The 17,915-nt window shown below is 40.3% G+C and overlaps 1 protein-coding gene across 8 annotated transcripts in view; it reads right to left on the minus strand.

The window, feature by feature from the left end:
* The window catches only part of INPP4A (inositol polyphosphate-4-phosphatase type I A), a 105,647-nt gene that overhangs the window by 55,974 nt on the left and 31,758 nt on the right, over window positions 1-17,915 (minus strand). For all 8 annotated transcript variants that reach the window (XM_056555935.1, XM_056555933.1, XM_056555934.1 and 5 more), the window contains exons 2-4: window positions 13,752-13,816; window positions 7,597-7,759; window positions 5,026-5,070 (exon numbers count right to left, since the gene is read on the minus strand). In XM_056555935.1, coding sequence (XP_056411910.1) covers window positions 5,026-5,070; window positions 7,597-7,687 — 136 coding nt within the window. In that variant the 5' untranslated portion in view covers window positions 7,688-7,759; window positions 13,752-13,816. The remainder of the gene's footprint in view (window positions 1-5,025; window positions 5,071-7,596; window positions 7,760-13,751; window positions 13,817-17,915) is intronic.

A 17,915-nucleotide genomic window follows, 5' to 3' on the forward strand; every position in this document is an offset into this window, starting at 1 on the left:
TATTGAGCCTTAAAGGAGTGATATAACTATAGTGTATAATGTTCAATTGGATCAATTTATTATTCGCCGCCGGGGACACTAACATGTGGGAGGAAAAAATGTCCTCCCATACGTCCTTAGTCAAATTAGGGATATGGGATTCCCAATGCCGGACCGCCGGTACTGGATTGCGGGAGTTCTTGGCCTGAATAAGGTGCGTGTACAGGATGGACACCAGCCCCCTGGGACCCTGTGACTTCAGAACCCCAATGAGGGGAAACGCTGATATCAATGGGCTCCCCATTGGGAACTGGGCATTCAGGGCGTGTCGGAGCTGGAGGTATTTAAAAAAACTGTTTCTGGGAAGAGCATGACTGGATTGCAACTGATCAAATGAACAGAGCACATTGTCACGATAAACATGCCCCAAGGTGAGCACCCCCGCGTTCTGCCAGAAGACTGGGTCCAGAGCATCGCTCACTTGAGGAAGTTGAGGATTATGCCATAGAGGGGTATCCTCAGCGATGTCAGTATATCCATATATCCCCTTAACAGCCCGCCACACCTTTATAGCCAGCTTATGAAGTTGGAGATAGGCTCTACCACCCAGGACAGGGCTATCTAGCAGCATCCTAAGGGACATTATCGGGACAGACCTAGCTAGGGACTGTTCGGAGTCCGGCACCACATCCCCAGAGATCCAGTGCCTGATATACCGAAGTTGACCGGCCAAATAATATAAATAAAAATCAGGGAGTGACATTCCCGCCGCCAACTTGGGGCGTTGTAACGTGGTTAGCCGAATTTTAGGTCTATTGGGGCCCCAGATAAATGGTGAAAGAAGGGAGTGAAGAGAATCAAAGAAGTGTCTAGGTACAGGCACTGAGGCATGCTCCAACGCATAAAGGCACTTAGGTAAGACAATAAGTTTAATAAGATTGATACGGCCAGCGACCGACAATGGGAGCGTGGTCCACACCCGGAACTTCGCTTTAACATAAGGAAGTAGAGTGAGTATGTTGGCGGACAGGTCAAGCAAAGGATCTCTGTGAATGTGCACCCCCAAATACTTAAATGAGGAAACCACCGGGAGGCCATTCATTACCGGGGGCCAATCCCTAGACAGAAGCGGCATCACTGCAGACTTAGTCCAGTTGATGAGTAGACCAGAGAAATACCCAAATCGGTCCATGAGTGTCATGACATAAGGTAGCATCAATGTAGGGTCAGAGAGGAATAACACCATATCATCGGCATAGAGGCCTATGCGCTCCTCCCGGCCCCCGGATTGAGATTTTTTAATAGAAGTAATTTACAAATCTGTTTAACTTTCTGGAGCCAGTTGATATATATAAAAAAAAAGTTTTTTCCTGGATAACCCCTTTAAGGCCCCTTTACCACTACAGGTATTATCCTGCTTTTTTACTGCCGTTATTTTACAATAACGGATGAAAAAAAACGGATGCAATAACTGGTAATAACGGATGATAACTGATGATCATCATCAGTTATTTTTAATGTTTTTTTCTTAAAAAAAAACCTATGTTGTTCATCCGTTATCATCCGTTATTACCAGTTACATCCATTTTTTTTATCAGGCATTTAACCCATTTTTTGTTAAAGCTGTAATGAGCAGGCTCAGTAAAAAAATGGATGTTAAAAAACCCGACAGTAACTGATAACAGATGTTTTCATTGAATATCCGGTTCCCATAGACTTCAATGTAAAATTTTAACAGCCGCTTTTTCCAAAAAAAATTTGCTGGACCAAAAATTTGTGCATGCACCGTCTTTTGTGCCGGCAAAAATATCTGACATTAGTAAAAACGGACATAACTGATGCAAAAGGATGTTCAAAAAATCCCATTGACATGAATGGGATTTTTTGATGGCCGTTTTCAGGACTAATAATGGAGGTTTTTTACAGGATGATACCTGTAGTGTGAAAGGTGCCTAATAGAGAGTCTTTCTGAATATTTACGCTTGATACGCTTTTTCCGAGCGGTCTGAATGAGACCATTGAAATCGCACGGTAACATTTGGTGGTTCTCACACTTTTGCATGTTAATATATGGTAGATTTTTTTTGATATATGTTTATAAATGTTTTATATGTATATTTATATGTATTTGTATCATTTTTATATTCTGAAATTTTTTTGTGTTTATCTATTTAAGGGATAATGGTGTTGCATACATACCACTGACCCTCCCTGTACCCAATATGCTTGATCAAGCAGTTTTCCGCGAAACACGTTGCATTATGGGTATTAAACTTTCATACCTTTGAAGAGATCCATGCGCCTTGTTTGATCCTCAGATCCCCCTGGAGGTGTTCGTTTGACTGATGGTGGATAAGCAGCCCCAAACAAGGTACAAAAGATATTCAAGCTGTCCTGCAGGCGCAGGGAGCATCAGTGTCAGCGCAAACTATACGTCAACATCTAAATGAAATGAAACGCTATGGCAGGAGACCCAGGAGGACCCCACTGCTGACACAGAGACCTAAAAAAGCAAAACTACATTTTGCCAGAATGAACTTGAGTAAGCCAAAATCCTTCTGGGAAAACATCTTGTGGACAGATGAGACCAAGATAGAGTTTTTTGTTAAAGCACATCATTCGACTGTTTACCGAAAACGGAATGAGGCCTACAAAGAAAAGAACACAGAACCTACAGTGAAATATGGTAGAGGTTCAATTATGTTTTTTTTTTTTTTCTTTTGCTGCCTCTGGCACTGGGTGCCTTGAATGTGTGCAAGGCCTCATGAAATCTGAGGATTACCAACGGATTTTGGGTCACAATGTACAGCCCAGTGTCAGAAAGCTGGGTCAGAAAGATCTTGAGTCTTCCAGCAGGACAATGACCCCAAACATATGTCAAAAAGCCCCCAGAAATAGATGGCAACAAAGCGCTGGAGAGTTCTGAAGTGGCCAGCAATGAGTCCAGATCTAAATCCCATTGAACACCTGTGGAGAGATCTTAAAATTGCTGTTGGGAAAAGGCGCCCTTGCAATAAGAGAGACCTGGAGCAGTTTGCAAAGGAAGAGTGGTCCAACATTCCGGCTGAGAGGTGTAAGAAGCTTATTGATGGTTATAGGAAATGACTCATTTCAGTTATTTATTCCAAAGGGTGTGCAACTAAATATTAAGTTAAGGGTGCCAGTAATTTTGTCCAGACCATTTTTGGAGTTTGGTGTGAAATTATGTCCAATTTGCTTTTTTTACTCCCTCTTTTGGTTTAGTTCCAATACACACAAAGGGAATAATCATGTGTATAGCAAAACATGTGTTACTGCAATCCTTTTCTGTGAGAAATACTTCATTTTCTTGAAAATTTTTATATATATAAATAAATAAATATATATATATATATATATATATATATATATATATATATGGCTGTTGCCTACTATAACATAGTAAGGCATTAAGCGGTCCATTTTTTGGTTTGTAGAGGAATGCACTAGCAGCATTTTGATGGGACCTTTACACCGCCACTCAGCATCAAGTTACATTTAGTGTCATAATAACTACCTTAAAGCTGTTTTCCAGTGGATAACAATTTTTTTAAACGGTGCCAGAAAGTTAAACAGATTTTTAAATTACTTCTATATAAAAATCTTAATCCATCCTTTCAGTACTTATCAGCTGCTGTATACTACAGAGGAAGTTCTTTTCTTTTTGAATTTCTATTATCAGCTACTGTATACTACAGAGGAAGTTCTTTTCTTTTTGAATTTCTATTCTATCTGACCACAGTGTTCTCTGTCGACACCTGTCCACGACAGGAACTGTCCAGAGCAGGAGCACATCCAGTTTCTGACACAGACAGAGGTGTCAGCAGAGAGCACTGTGGTCAGACTGGAAAGAACTATACAACTTCCTCTGGAGCATACAGCAGCTGGTACTAGACGAATTACGATTTTTAAATAGAAGTCATATACAAATCTGTTTAGCTTTCTGACACCAGTTGATTTAAAATAAATTGTTTTCCACCAGAGTATCCCTTTACCTGTCTTTTCCAAAAACTTTTCACATGTGAAAAGTTCTGATCAAACTAGACCTCAGAGACCCCCTGCAGTCAGTAGAATGAGCAGAGAAAAGAGCATCACTTCCAGTCTCACAGCAATCTCTGTCCTGCAGCATCATTATACAGTAACCCCCCTCCGACCTACGATGGCCCCGACATACGATCATTTCAACATACGATGGCCTCTCAGAGACCATTCCATGTTGAAGGCAGCATCAACAAACAATGCTTTTTTATGTCGGGGCCATCGCATAAAAGGCTATCCGGCAGCGCAGACTGCTTCAGCTGCCACCGGATAGCCGTTTAAGATGCCCCGTGTGGTCCGGTGAGTGTCACTCACCTGTCCCCGCTGCTGCGGACCGTCCTCTTCGGGATCCCCTGCATTGCCGGTGCTCTCCATCTTCGTCATCGCGCACGCCGTCCCATCATCCAATAGGAGCGGCGTGCGCAGCGACGTGATGACGGCGATGAAGAGACGCAGCAGAGACGGTCCGGGGACGCGGCAACAGCGATGGAGGGCGACATCCAGGGAAGCTGTGAGCGGCGGGGACAGGTGAGTATTAACCTCCTATACCAGTGGTCTTCAACCTGCGGACCTCCAGATGTTGCAAAACTACAACTCCCAGCATGCTGGGAGTTGTATGTTTGAAACATCTGAAGGTCCGCAGGTTGTAGACCACTGTCCTATACTTTACATTGCACGGATCCCTCAACATACGATGGTTTCAACTAATGATCGTTCATTTGGAACGGATTACCATCGTATGTTGAGGGACCACTGTAAGTCTATGGAGCATGACGTCGTTTACTGTGAGAAAGGGAGCACACTACACCAAGCTCGTTTTAAGGATTGCTGGGGACTCAGAGCCCGACCAATCAAAAAACTTTTAAATGTCTGTGTGACTGTTTACGTTTTTTTGAAATTATAGGGACATTTTACCTTAGATACTGAATGTAAATTAAAATGTATTATATGGATACAGTTTAACAAATAAGCACAAATTATAACACTTACCCAAACTAAACTCCAAAATTGGTTCATCTGGATCTTGGAAATTCCCTAGAAACAGAGAGTAAATAAATTTAGATTAACTTAATAGAAGGAAAACACAATATAAAAGTACTGAAGGATCAAACAGAAGCAAAAGGTCTGCAGCATTTCTGCGTTATTGATGTTGATTTCCTCTTCCTAGCCTTTATAGAAACATTTATAGAAACATAAGAATTCCAGCCAGGCCTATTGTTTGTATTGCTGTACGAGCCTCTGCCACAATGGTCCTATTGTTTTTAACTAAAGACGCCCAGCATGGCTCCATACTGGCAAAGTTTCTAAAACATACCAATCCAGACAAGCACATCTCTTATAAATTTTGCCGAGGGGCCAACTAATTATTTTTAAACAGCAATTCCTGATATATGTTCTTGTAGTCTGAACTGAACAATAATGGCCAGTCACTAGCCCACATTTGCGTTCCAACAGCTTAGGTCTTCCTGATCTAGTAGAGGACAGAATGCCAGGCTAACCACCAAAAGGATAAACAAGAAAAGGATACCGCGGGCAGCAAGGTCCTCGGTGACCTTTCATTAAAGTCTCCTGCGGGGTGCACGTACACAAGTGTAAAGCATCAAATATGGAACAACCAAAGAACACCTAAGTGCACTCACCGCAAAGCAGAGACTGTCGAGTCTGGAAGTCAGATGACGGGACGCCGGATCACGGGACTGGGCGCTGGTGATGTGTGGCGCTCGAGTGCCACACATCACCAGCGCCCATGCCGTGATCCGGCGTCCGGTCATCTGACTTCCAGACCCGACAGTCTCTGCTTTACGGTGAGTGCACCCATGTGTTCTTTGCTCGTTCCAGATTTGTAAATTACTTCTATTAAAAATTTTTTAATCCTTTCAATAATTATCAGCTGCTGAAGTTGAGTTGTTGTTTTCTGTCTGGCAACAGTGCTCTATGCTGACATCTCTGCTTGTCTCGGGAACTGCACTGAGTAGAAGAGGTTTGCTATGGGGATTTGTTTCTAAACTGGGCGGTTCCTGAGACACGTGTCATCAGAGAGCACTCAGACAGAAAAGAACAACTCAACTTCAGCAGCTCATAAGTACTGAAAGGATTAAGATTTTTTAATAGAAATCATTTACATATCTGTTTAATTTTCTGGAGCCAGTTGATATATATAAAAAAAAGTTTTTTCCTGGAATACCCCTTTAAGCATGCTTAAATATACAATTTGCCTATATAAGCATTATATAGTATTTCATGTTTTTGTTTTGCAAATATAAGGCTCATTTAATATTGTTTATATTTTTTGAGTACATGCAGGGGAAAAAAGGTAAGTCGCTTTGGATTTTCTGCAGGTTTTCACTGCAAAGTTCGCCCTTTGCAATGCATAGGGTAACATCAGTGGCAAAATATGCCACAAAAATTCTGTTGATCAAATGCAAATTTATTGTGGATTTGTGGCACAAAAAAGTCTTTATAAGGCCACTGTAGTAAATTAAGTACCGACACATTACCCTGTTTCTATGGGAGACTTGGGAGCCCAAAACCCTGTGCAAAGGCAGATGATGAAAATCTAATTATTTGGACAGTATCTGCTACAAAGTACAGTGATCCCTCAACTTACGATGGCCTCAACATACAATAGTTTCAACATACAATGGTCTTTTCTGGACCATTGTAACTTGAAACCAGACTCAACATACAATGCTATGGAATCTGTGAAACGTGTCAATGGCTGGAAGAACTGACCAACCGGAATGGGCATTCACTGGTAAAACCCCTGTATTCCTAAAGTGTATGCACTGACTGGCTGTCTGGTAGTGCCCCCTACAGTACAGGGAGGTACTACATGGTCTGTACTACTTTTAACCTCTGCCAGGGTTACCTGCTCCTTTGGACACCAAGTAAGGGAGGCTCCATTTAATTTTTTAGAACACTGTGTACTGTACAGGACCCTGAAGAAGCTCCTGTCCTCTACATAGACCAGTGTTTCCCAACAAGGGGGCCTCCAGCTGTTGCAAAACTACAACTCCCAGCATGCCCGGACAGCCAAAGGCAGACAGACAGTAATTTATAGCTCCCAGCAGCTCTTTCTTACTTTTATATGTAAGGATTTGCTTTATCTATATTAGTTATCTACTTATTTTTCTTTAATCCTCACTTTTTTCCTATTTTTAAATAACATTTTGGTGGCTTCAGAACCAATTACCAGCTTTCTATAGAGTTATGGTCTCAACATACAATGGTTTCAACATACAATGGTCGTCCTGGAACCTATTAATATTGTAACTTGAGGGACCACTATACAAGGGTTTCCAGGTTTAAATATTAGTGGTTTATCCTTAGCACAGGCCATGAATGTGTCATCTTGGGATGTCTGACCCCAGCAATAGGGCTGCAGTGCTCCGTCACTACTTGGCTGGCGGCCCTGGCACAGTGATGTCATAAACCATTTTTAAATACAGTTTTTAGTGTATAGGTCTATTGTCACGTGGGGAACAATTACTAATACATCCTAAATACTGTGTCTGTGCTGGGTTTATTATGTCCTACAATCTAACCACATTAACCACATACCTGCCAGTGACAAACCTAACATTTCAGAGGTGACATCAATGGTAGAATGAGGCCTGGCCGCATGGCGAGGGCTGCGTTGTCTTGCGGTCATTTCGGCATAAGGAGGGCGCTCTCACTATCTTCTAGGCCTCATACAAGACGTTTGATTCTTGGAGAGTCACCACTTAAAAAAAAAATAACTGAAGTATTAAAAAAAGGAAAAAAGAACATTACAACGCAATAAAATGTATAGAATCTGGTAAGTGTAGTTTTAAGTATCATACGAAGCTTTGCGACCATGTAAGCAGACTGAAAGGAGATCTGACACTACTGAGTATACAATGTCAGGGGTTAATTTAGGATTCAGAAAATGCAAATTATAATTCTAGGAATCAAGCAAGAGGACAATAACATTTATGTGTGGCTACCAATCCACCCATATGACAAGCAGAAAACCCAATGTATTATGTTTTGTCTTCATTGAAAGTGCAAGGATTATAACCCAAATTGGCCCCGGACACACCCAAGTTATCTATTTATCTCCAAACTACAGCCACCAAGCTTTAAATAAGGGTTTAAAGATAGAGATCGTCTACATACAATCCAGACATAACAGGGTTACCTAAACCAGTCTTTCCCAACCCAGTCCTCAAGGCACACCAACATTCCGGGTTTTTTCAGTTACTCCATTGGAATAGAACAGGGAAAAATGTAAATCCTGGACTGTTGGTGTGCCTTGAGGACTGGGTTGGGAAACACTGACCTAAACTACTGCTTTCTCTCCCAATCCACCAAATTCAACTGACAATCCATCCCTTTTCTTGGAGGAATCTGCAGAATACAGTTGTTAGGCTCCATTCATAAAGCACAAACATTTGAGGGGTGCCACTGAATGCATGTTTTAGAAATAAAATAAAAATAAAAAACACATGCATACTGTAGCAACAGCCCTCTGCACACACAATAAAAAAAAATCTAATCAACTGGTGCCAGAAAGTTAAACAGATTTGTAAATTACTCCTATATAAAAATCTTAAAGGGTACTGCAGCCGGGACACAGACAAGCTCAACATTGCTCCCTGGCAGTGAGCAGTGGTGAGTTTGTCTGTGTTCCGGCTGCTGTCTGAGATTTAGGACTCCAGCATGAGTCTGAAATCTATAAAAAAGGAGACCCCTAGTGGTCATTTTTTTCAAAGTGGAAAATTAAATAGAAAGAAGCATATTTTTTAATAACATGCTATTGGAAAGTTATTCTGAATACATTTATCTATAATATATCAAAAGTTTTTTTGATGAAAGGTACCCTTTAACCCTTCCAGTACTTATCAACTGCTGTATCCTCCATATGAAGTTCTTTTCTTTTTTCATAAATTTTTTTGTCTGACCACAGTGCTCTCTGTCCATGTCAGGAACTGTCCAGCACAGAAGAGGTTTGCTATGGAGATTTGCTTGTACTCTGGACAGTTTCTGATACAGACAGAGGTGTCAGCAGAGAACACTGTAGTCAGACTGAAAAGAACTCCAGAAAGAAATTCTACTTCCTCTGGAGCATACAGCAGCTGATAAGTACTGGAAGGATTAAGATTTTTAAATAGAAGTAAGTTACAAATCTGTTTAACTTTTTGGCATTAGTGTATTTGAAAAAAAAAAAAAAAAAAACGTTTTCCACTGGAGTACCCCTTTAAAGGCTGGTGATGTCTGGGAGAGAAGCGCGCCAAACCAGCACAGCTCCAAACCCGCTGGCCACTGCCTCCAGGACACTGGTAACAGACTTAGAAAGTCCTGATTTTGCTTATTTCAGCCACAACTCTATAAAAATGTACATATATTAGGACATAGGAGTGAGGAGAATGTGCTTGTGGGCCTACATTACAAAGGTCAATAAGTTATAAAGAGGCCAGTGATAGGTATATCATAGATACTGTAGTAGGTTACTAAAACAGTGCACTCACACCACGTTTGTGCAATACGGCCATGGGGGAAATTTAAAAGCCGTCCGCCGCCGTACCCCCGCCACACCACATTCATTTGTATGATCTGAACAGAGTCTGATGGTGACTCCAGTTGACTCATTTTTTAACCATATCAGTTTAATCACCAGACTAAAAACCATGGCAGACCACTGTTTTCAGTCTGGCAACAAAACCGGATACGGCCCAAAAATGAGAGGCCCTATGTTACTCTATTAGGCTCATTCAAAAGGCGGTGTGGTGCAGGATACAGCAGTTATAATGCACAAACGTGATGTGAACGTAGACTAAATCTGCTGTCAAAAACCTACAATACATTAGCCCAAAAAAGTTTTTAAGGGTGGGTAATTTTATGGGTGTCTTTTCTACCTGTTGTTATAGTTTAATAAAGATTGATATTTTGGTTAAAACTTTTTTGGGCTAATGTATTGTAGGTTTTTGTAGTGATCATCATTAGCCTTTTGGGCTTGTAGGTAATAACTCTGCTGTCACCCTGGGTAAAGTGTAGAAAAGCAAATCTAATAGGATTTTTTTTTTTTTACGGTATTTTCACAGGTGCCGAAATTTCAGCAATACATAGACATTCATATGCATTGAATGGATTTTTTTCAGTCACAGTATATACCCTATATCCTGCTTTATTCCTTTTATTTGTATATAGACAATATTGGGAATGCAGAAAGTAAAATGAGGACACTGGTGAAAGCAATGTTGTGATGACTCAACACTTTTTAGTGGTGCCTTAAGATTTCTACATAAGTCTGGAAAGTCAGTACTATCGCTGTAGTCCTATAGTGGCGAGCATGCTGCAGATTCTTTATTCCAATGGATAAGTAACCTGGTGCAATGCGTGATGACACACTTAGCATAGACTCTGCTCCTCAAGGTAATTCTCGTGGCCACACTATCCTACATACCCAATAATGAGTCAGATAAATGTAATAAATAGGTCAGCACCAGTAGCTGTAGGAAAACATCAGAGCTGCTCGCCAAATAAACTGGCAAGGCTCTTTCCCTAAGTAAAAAAAATAGTAAATGTAATCCCTCTAAAAACAGCTAGCTTGCGTAGGTCATGTAAGCGATCTCATGGTGTTGTAGATTTATAAAATACATTATGTCATTGTATTGTAGCTTTACAAAATACATTATAATAACTTCTGATCATACTGCGGATTGCACACTCAATTTTACTGCAGGTCGGAAGATGCCTAGAGTAAGCCGTGTTGTGCAGACATCTATTGGCGAGTATAAACACAGTTCCTAATTTTTTTCTACAGAAAAAAAAATAACAAATCAAAGAGAAAAAAACGAAAGAACGGAAAAGAAGTTGTGTAAGCATGTTTGTTGGCCTTATTTTAATTTTATTTTAATGACAACTTAAATAGGTACTGTCAACCCTTGTATAAAACCAATAGTACAAGCCAATATAAGAAACTTTATAAGGCTAGGATTCCACTTGAGTTTTTTTCTGGCTGTTTTTGGAATACTGCCACTGAAGTTTTTGAGCCAAAGTCAGAAGTGGATCCATAAGGGAGGAGAAGTGTAAGTCCTTCCTTTATATGTCCTATTCCTTTTGAAAACACTTCTGGCTTTGGCTCAAAAACTGCAGTGGCAGATATCCAAAAACTACAGTGGCAGTATTCCAAAAACTGCCAGAAAAAAAACAAGTGGAATCCTAGCCTTATACATCTTATCAGACAAAAGTGCTTTTTTTCTCCCATTAAACTTCCCCTTCCTGATAGACTATTTTCCTCTCTGAAAATCAGCTCATTTTAGTCGTGGTCTGCTCAAGGTTTGATTTGCAGCTCAGTCAGGGATCAAATTACAAGCAATACAAGTCTACAGAGGGGAAGCAGGAAGCAGTGCCTGTGAACATACACAAGCTGCACCAAAGGGACAGCAAAGACAAGTGTGTCAGTAAGAGATCTCCCCCCAGGGCTTTATACACAGTTTAGACTGCTCACTACTGCTTTATCATGCCTTCCATGCTGTGGCTGCTGCTGTTTAGGCTATGTGCAGAGATATAGAAATGAAGGATACTCTCTCCTGCATGTGTGTGTGTGTATAGTGTAAATGAAACAATATAGACATTATATTGCCCCAAAGTAAAGAGGAAGGGTGCTACTATTTCTTAACAACAACAAATAACCCCTAGGGGTTACTTATACCTTTAAGTTCCTCTTTACTATTAGTAAAACGTAATGTTTGTTGATGTGCACTAAGATACAGGTGAGTAAATAATAAGGCAAAACTACCGTTCCTCCACTGGGACCGATTTATTGATCCCATGACCTGATACAATAAACCACTAGTCTCTATTTACAGTGTTTATTAAATCACGAGATGCTATATACAGTTGTCCTGGAGCAAAATCTAAATTTGAAACCTATTTACCTGAGGTGGTATTATGTGATTATTGGAATTGAAAAAAAAACAATGCTGGAGTTAGAATAAACCAGTGAGTGTGTGCTAGAGGTGTCAGAAAAAAATCGATTCTGTCAAATATTGCGATATTTCATTAGACAATACAAGTATTGATTCTAAATAAGTTTGAAACGATCTTTTATAAACCATTTATAAGTAACATTTACTGTATTTCACCGTCTTACTTTTGTTTAACACTTAAACTCCTGACCACTAGTTGGCAGCACACCGCACAAGAGCCTGTTATTCACCCGCCCTGTCCCACCCTCAGCAGAAAAAAGACATCCCGCGAGAGTCGTCCTGCATATGATCTCCCGTCTGTTTGCTCTGTAATCTCGCGGTAGTAGCTGCAGAGTGAATGCTGCTTCAAACATGGCTGGCAATGAGAAAGAAATACGGGAAGCTCCTGGAATTTACAAAGCGGACATTTGAACTCATTTTGGCTTCTATAAACCAGAGAGTAAGGACTACGACAAGAGCCACGCTGTGTGCAAAATATGTCATGCCAGAATCAAATACTGCGGGAACACGACAAACCTACATGCCCACATGGCCAGGCATAATGGCGACATAGAGGTAAACACAAAACAAGCAGCTACCTCCGCGTCTCAGATGACTCTTGAACAAGCTAATTCAGCCAAGTTTCCACCAGGCTCGATTCGTGCTACAAGAAAAACGCATTCTGTCCTCCATTTCATTTGCAAAAACATTCACCCTCTTAATGTGGTGGAGAACGAGGGCTTTCATAGTATGGTGAACAAGATGGAACCCCGCTACGCCATACCCTCCCGACAACACATCACTGACATCGCCTTACCCAAGATGTACAAAGATGTAAAAATGACTGTGCTGGATGAACTGAGTTCTGCCGGGAGAGTGGCTTTGACATGAGCAATATATCGTCTTTGAGACAGAATCAGGATATATCGGGATATATTGTACCGTCATATGTGTATCGTGATACATATCGTTTCGCCAGATTTTTGCCAAGTCACACCCCTACTGTGTGCAAACAATAAAGGCCACTGCTGTAACACACTGAACCAACACTGCCTATACACAGATTGTCTTAAGGTGATTGATTCTTTGTAAACAATTATGAGCTGCAAAGGTAATTATAGCTATATGTCCATAGCAACATCCGTGGCACTCATCATAGGGACTGTGATAACTACATACGGCACAACTTCAGTCTGTATCACACTTCCAGATCTAATACCCAGAGAGGAACAGCTAGCTAAAAACTAAAGCACTCCACCACTCCTACCTGTTTCGCTACTGGACTGGATATATTCCATGAACTTTGTCTATGACCTCATAAGTCCCTATACCACCAATCAGTTACACTGTTTCTACCAGGGATAACAATTGTCCAATAGGAGAAATCAAAATGACCCCAAATGGTCCAGCCAATCAGCTGTTCCATTACGTACTAACTCTTGCTTCTCCTTAATACGACATCACATTCAAATGCCAACAGAAAACCCAAACCCAATTACCATTAAGGGATATCAGTAATAGACTTCTCAGTATGCTGATCAGGACACTCCACTCATCACATAACTCCACCATATGCATCTATCTCTTTTATGGACACTGGCAAATAACTCCTATTATTAAAGGCTGTTTATAAATTTATGGACATACATAACACCATGTAGGAATACAAATAACTCCCTAACTTCTTTCAAATAAAATATGATACTTATATTAGGTCATAAAACAGATATTAAAGATAAATAAATATTATTTCAGCTATTGAGACCAAAAACAAGTACTTACTTTCATCTTGTGTCAACTCCACAAGATCGAAACACTTCCTTCTGTGATCCAATCCGACTTTACCACTGCAAAACAAACCATAGATCAAGATTTATGATAAATTACAAGTTCAGCACAAACAACAACAAAGACAAGTAACCATCACGTCGGTCTAGTCACACGGGTCTCTGATGGATATCAGCTGAACGTGCAGGAATAGTTATACATATTATTATATAACTAGCAGTGAATCGCAAGCACAGTGAATTAATTTGGCATATACTGCAATCCTTAGTTAACAGTAGGGGATGGCATTTCCATTCCCTTCTGAACTAATGTTCCGGCTGTTGTTTGGGTTATTTTTAGATCTTCAGCAATGGACATTAAGTCCCTCAACACATATGTAATTCTGCTTGAAATAACAGGAGCCATTACCATCCTGGAAGCAGCACTATATAAATGTGAGCCTCACGTAACCCTTGCACAGTATAGACATTTCACAAATGCTTTTATTGGGGATCCTACCACTTCCGAAGGACTGGCTGCTATCACTTTCAAGAAGATGAATGATGTCAATAAATACACATATAATTGAAATGTTGTGGCATATGTGCCAACTGGTAGTAAAAGATCTTGAACCAAAATGCATGTAACCATGTTAAACAATTCTAAACATGAATAAATACATGCAGGTAGCCCAACAGAAGCATATAGAGTACTAAGCACTCCGTGTGCTTCCGTATAGTATAGTGTCTCCGTACAGCAGCACATTACCAGGTTATTCTTCCATAGAAGAAATACCAACAGCCATAGGTTTCCCTGGACTCATACAGCTTCTGTATACCGCCATATCATTTTTTTGTATTTTCTATACATACTAGCACCTATAAGATACTGGCATAGTTAATAAGTGGTATCTTCGTATGAGACAAACTATACATTTAAACCACACAAAAGAGACTGTGAAGGCATAAAAGGTTGTGCCTCAGTATGACTGGAAAGAGTAAGCATATGCTAAAGGACACAATAACAGATGGTAAAACAACTATGACAACTGCCAGAAACATGCTTATATAAAAGGACTGTGGGCAGGCTGAGAATCAGCAAATAGAAATATACAACTCAGTGATAAGTAGGTAAGAGGAGAATATATTTAGCAGAACTGCTGGGACCCATGGCCCTGATCAGTAGGTTGGACAGATGTAAAGCTACACTGGGTGCCTCAAGATAGGTAACAAAAGGTCATTCAGTTTATCAATGAAGTCTCGGGCAGTCATATATTTCCCCTCCAGTGGTCAGGCCAGGTCTGCCAGAACAGGAGCCTCCCCCTTTGATGCTCAACCACATTAAAGGGGTATTCTCACCTGGATGATTACCTCTCTCTCTGCTTCTCCTGTTAGCTCACACTTCACGATGGACGGGGCTCGGGTTAGAGACAGGTCATTTGCTTCGCTTTCTGACAGATCCCAAGCTAAATTACTATGCCTGAGATAGCACAAAGCTCCGGCCGGGGAGTGACGTCACCACTGCTTTTAAAGCAGAGCTGGTGGATCGGAACCATGACTACCAGATGGCAACAAGAGGGGAGATATGAAGAAATATCTACAGAACAAGACAAGTTTGCTAAATAAAGCCAACTGCAAACTTGTCTATGCTGCCAAGCTCTACACAGAGACAAGATTAAGAAGGTGGGAATACCCATTTAGGCTGAGTTACCCTTTAAAATAGAGTAGAAAGCTTACAATATTTACAGCTAAGCTCCGGGCCAGGAAGTAATCCATGTGGCAATATGCACTTTTCATTGGTTGTTCCTGTGTTTTACCTATATACCTGTGTTTTTACAATAAATTTGGACATGGACATTAGATTAAAAAAAACAGCCAAACCTGTCAATTATGAATGGAATAAGGAATAGACTGTAAGCAGCTTAACAAATAAATACATAGACAAACAAAACAACAACACGCACCCTTAGTCAGTCCAAGTACACACATTTATGGGAACAATAGCTGTCACCTGCACGCTATGTAAAGTGGACAGCTTAAGCTGCAGTAGAACCCATTCCTTTCTACTTGTCGTATTTTACTTCGCTACATGTTGTTAGTTTTTTTAGGCTTTTTCATAGCTATCTTGGCAATTTGTAAAAATTATAATAAAGGTGTAAATGCCCTAATAAACAACATAGTATATATCTGTATGTATTGCAAACTCATACAGACTTAGCCTATACTGTACTCAGACTTCAAAAGCATGTTTTACTGGTTTACATCTAGACTATTTAGAACAAAACCACAATGTTTTCATATACTATTCTTTGTGTTAGCACCTTTATCTCTATCTTTCAGTTTAAATAAACTTGTAGTCCTGTATTTGCATAGGTTGTGTGTTCACCATCCTCTTTGCTTACTTCATTTTAAGGTATTTAGACTCTAAATATTGAAAAGCTGTAATACATGACATCAGGTTAAATGTAAGGCTGGGTTTAAAGGTCTCCGTCACAGATTCCATTCATGGTTGGAAAACAGAGCCAGAAGGTCCATAGTACAATGGACACCAGCTAATCCTGAAAGATTCCATTGACTTCAGAGGTCCGTCGATTTTCGGTATGGTGTCAAATCCTGCTATATAAATGGAATCTGTGACAAAGCCCACCTAAACAGAGTTCCTATGTAAATGTGAACTCAACCTGAAGTGCACCCTAACACTAACTGGAAAACTGGATTCAATGTTTGTTGTGTCAATTACAAAAATTTTAGCACATTAAATGTGCCATACCTGAACACGCACACACACATTTATATATATATATATATATATATATATATATATATATATATATATATATATATAAGACAGTGAGGGTGGTGGTGGTGGTGGGGGGGGGGGGGGGATTTACCATTGTCTGTGTAAATCAAACTGGGTTGCAGAGTCCAAGTGATTCCCTGGTTTTCACCCCTACAAGAGGTATTAGCTTTGGCTCCGGGAGACCACAAGATCACAGTCTCCGGAACAGCCAGACCCAACATCAATGAAGAGATTAGAAACTGGAACCAGGAAAACAGAGACTACGAACAGACCAGGAACTGGAAAGAACAGGGTTCAGGGTAAGATAGGGATATAACACCACCAGGGATCAATGTCGAGGAGTAGGCCATAAATAGAAAAAGAAACACAGGAACAGTCAGTAGGAATAGGCCTTGGAAAGAATTAGGTTGTACCAGAAATAGCCCTTGGACAGAACCAAGAGATACCAAGAAAAAAATGGAACATGTGCAGAAACAGGACTAGGAAGTCAGTGCAGGAGTGGAAACCAATAACACCAGGAGCAGACCGGTCAGGACCAAAGCAAGGCAGAGTCCAGGAGCAGTCCGGTAAGAGTCTGCCCCTTGCCTAGTTAAATAAACCATTAGGATTAAATGGTGTCTTACTCCCATAGGGAACGGGGTAGTGCTTTCCAGTGGCTTTATCAGCGTGCATTAGTTTCCTAGCAACATAAAGCGACCGGTAAGAGAACACAGGAGTATGGCACTAGGACGTGGAGCAGTGAGTAAAGAGATGTCAGCACTGTTTGCAGCAATGTATAGATGCCATATCTAGTCTTTACTTTGCAACAGTGTATTTAGGATAACCAATATTCCCTTTAGGGTAAGGAGAGAAAAATAATTTACACTAAGTATTTCAATTTTCCACGAAGAGATAAAAACCTGCGGGGAATGGAAAATTTAAACTGAGAAATGATTTGTCTTGTCGCTAGAGATTCACAAAATGAGGGCAAACCTTTAAAAAATCCCATTTATGCAGTGTGAAGGGTGTATGTATTCTGTCTGAGCAGGTTAAGCAGGTTGATTAAAAGGGATCTACGTAGGCTCATTTTACACTGGGGAGGCCACTAGATAGTGTTACATGTTACATCTAATTGAGCCAATTGTCAGAGGAAATACAAGAAAAAACACTGCTCAAATAGATCAAATTCTACATAAGACATATATTAGACTTTGCACAATGTATTTCTGCTTATTGGGCAAAAAATTTAACGGGCACTGTCAAAATCAAAACCTTTTTATATGTTTCACATCTTGGCAAAACATTAACCTTTCTAATATACTTCATACATTTTCTAGAAAGCATTGTTCATAAAAAAAAGACCACTAGGGGTCCCCATATTATCCAGAATATAATCCTGTC

Source organism: Hyla sarda, chromosome 2 (genome assembly GCF_029499605.1).
Source record: "Hyla sarda isolate aHylSar1 chromosome 2, aHylSar1.hap1, whole genome shotgun sequence".
Taxonomy (NCBI): Eukaryota; Metazoa; Chordata; class Amphibia; order Anura; family Hylidae; genus Hyla; species Hyla sarda.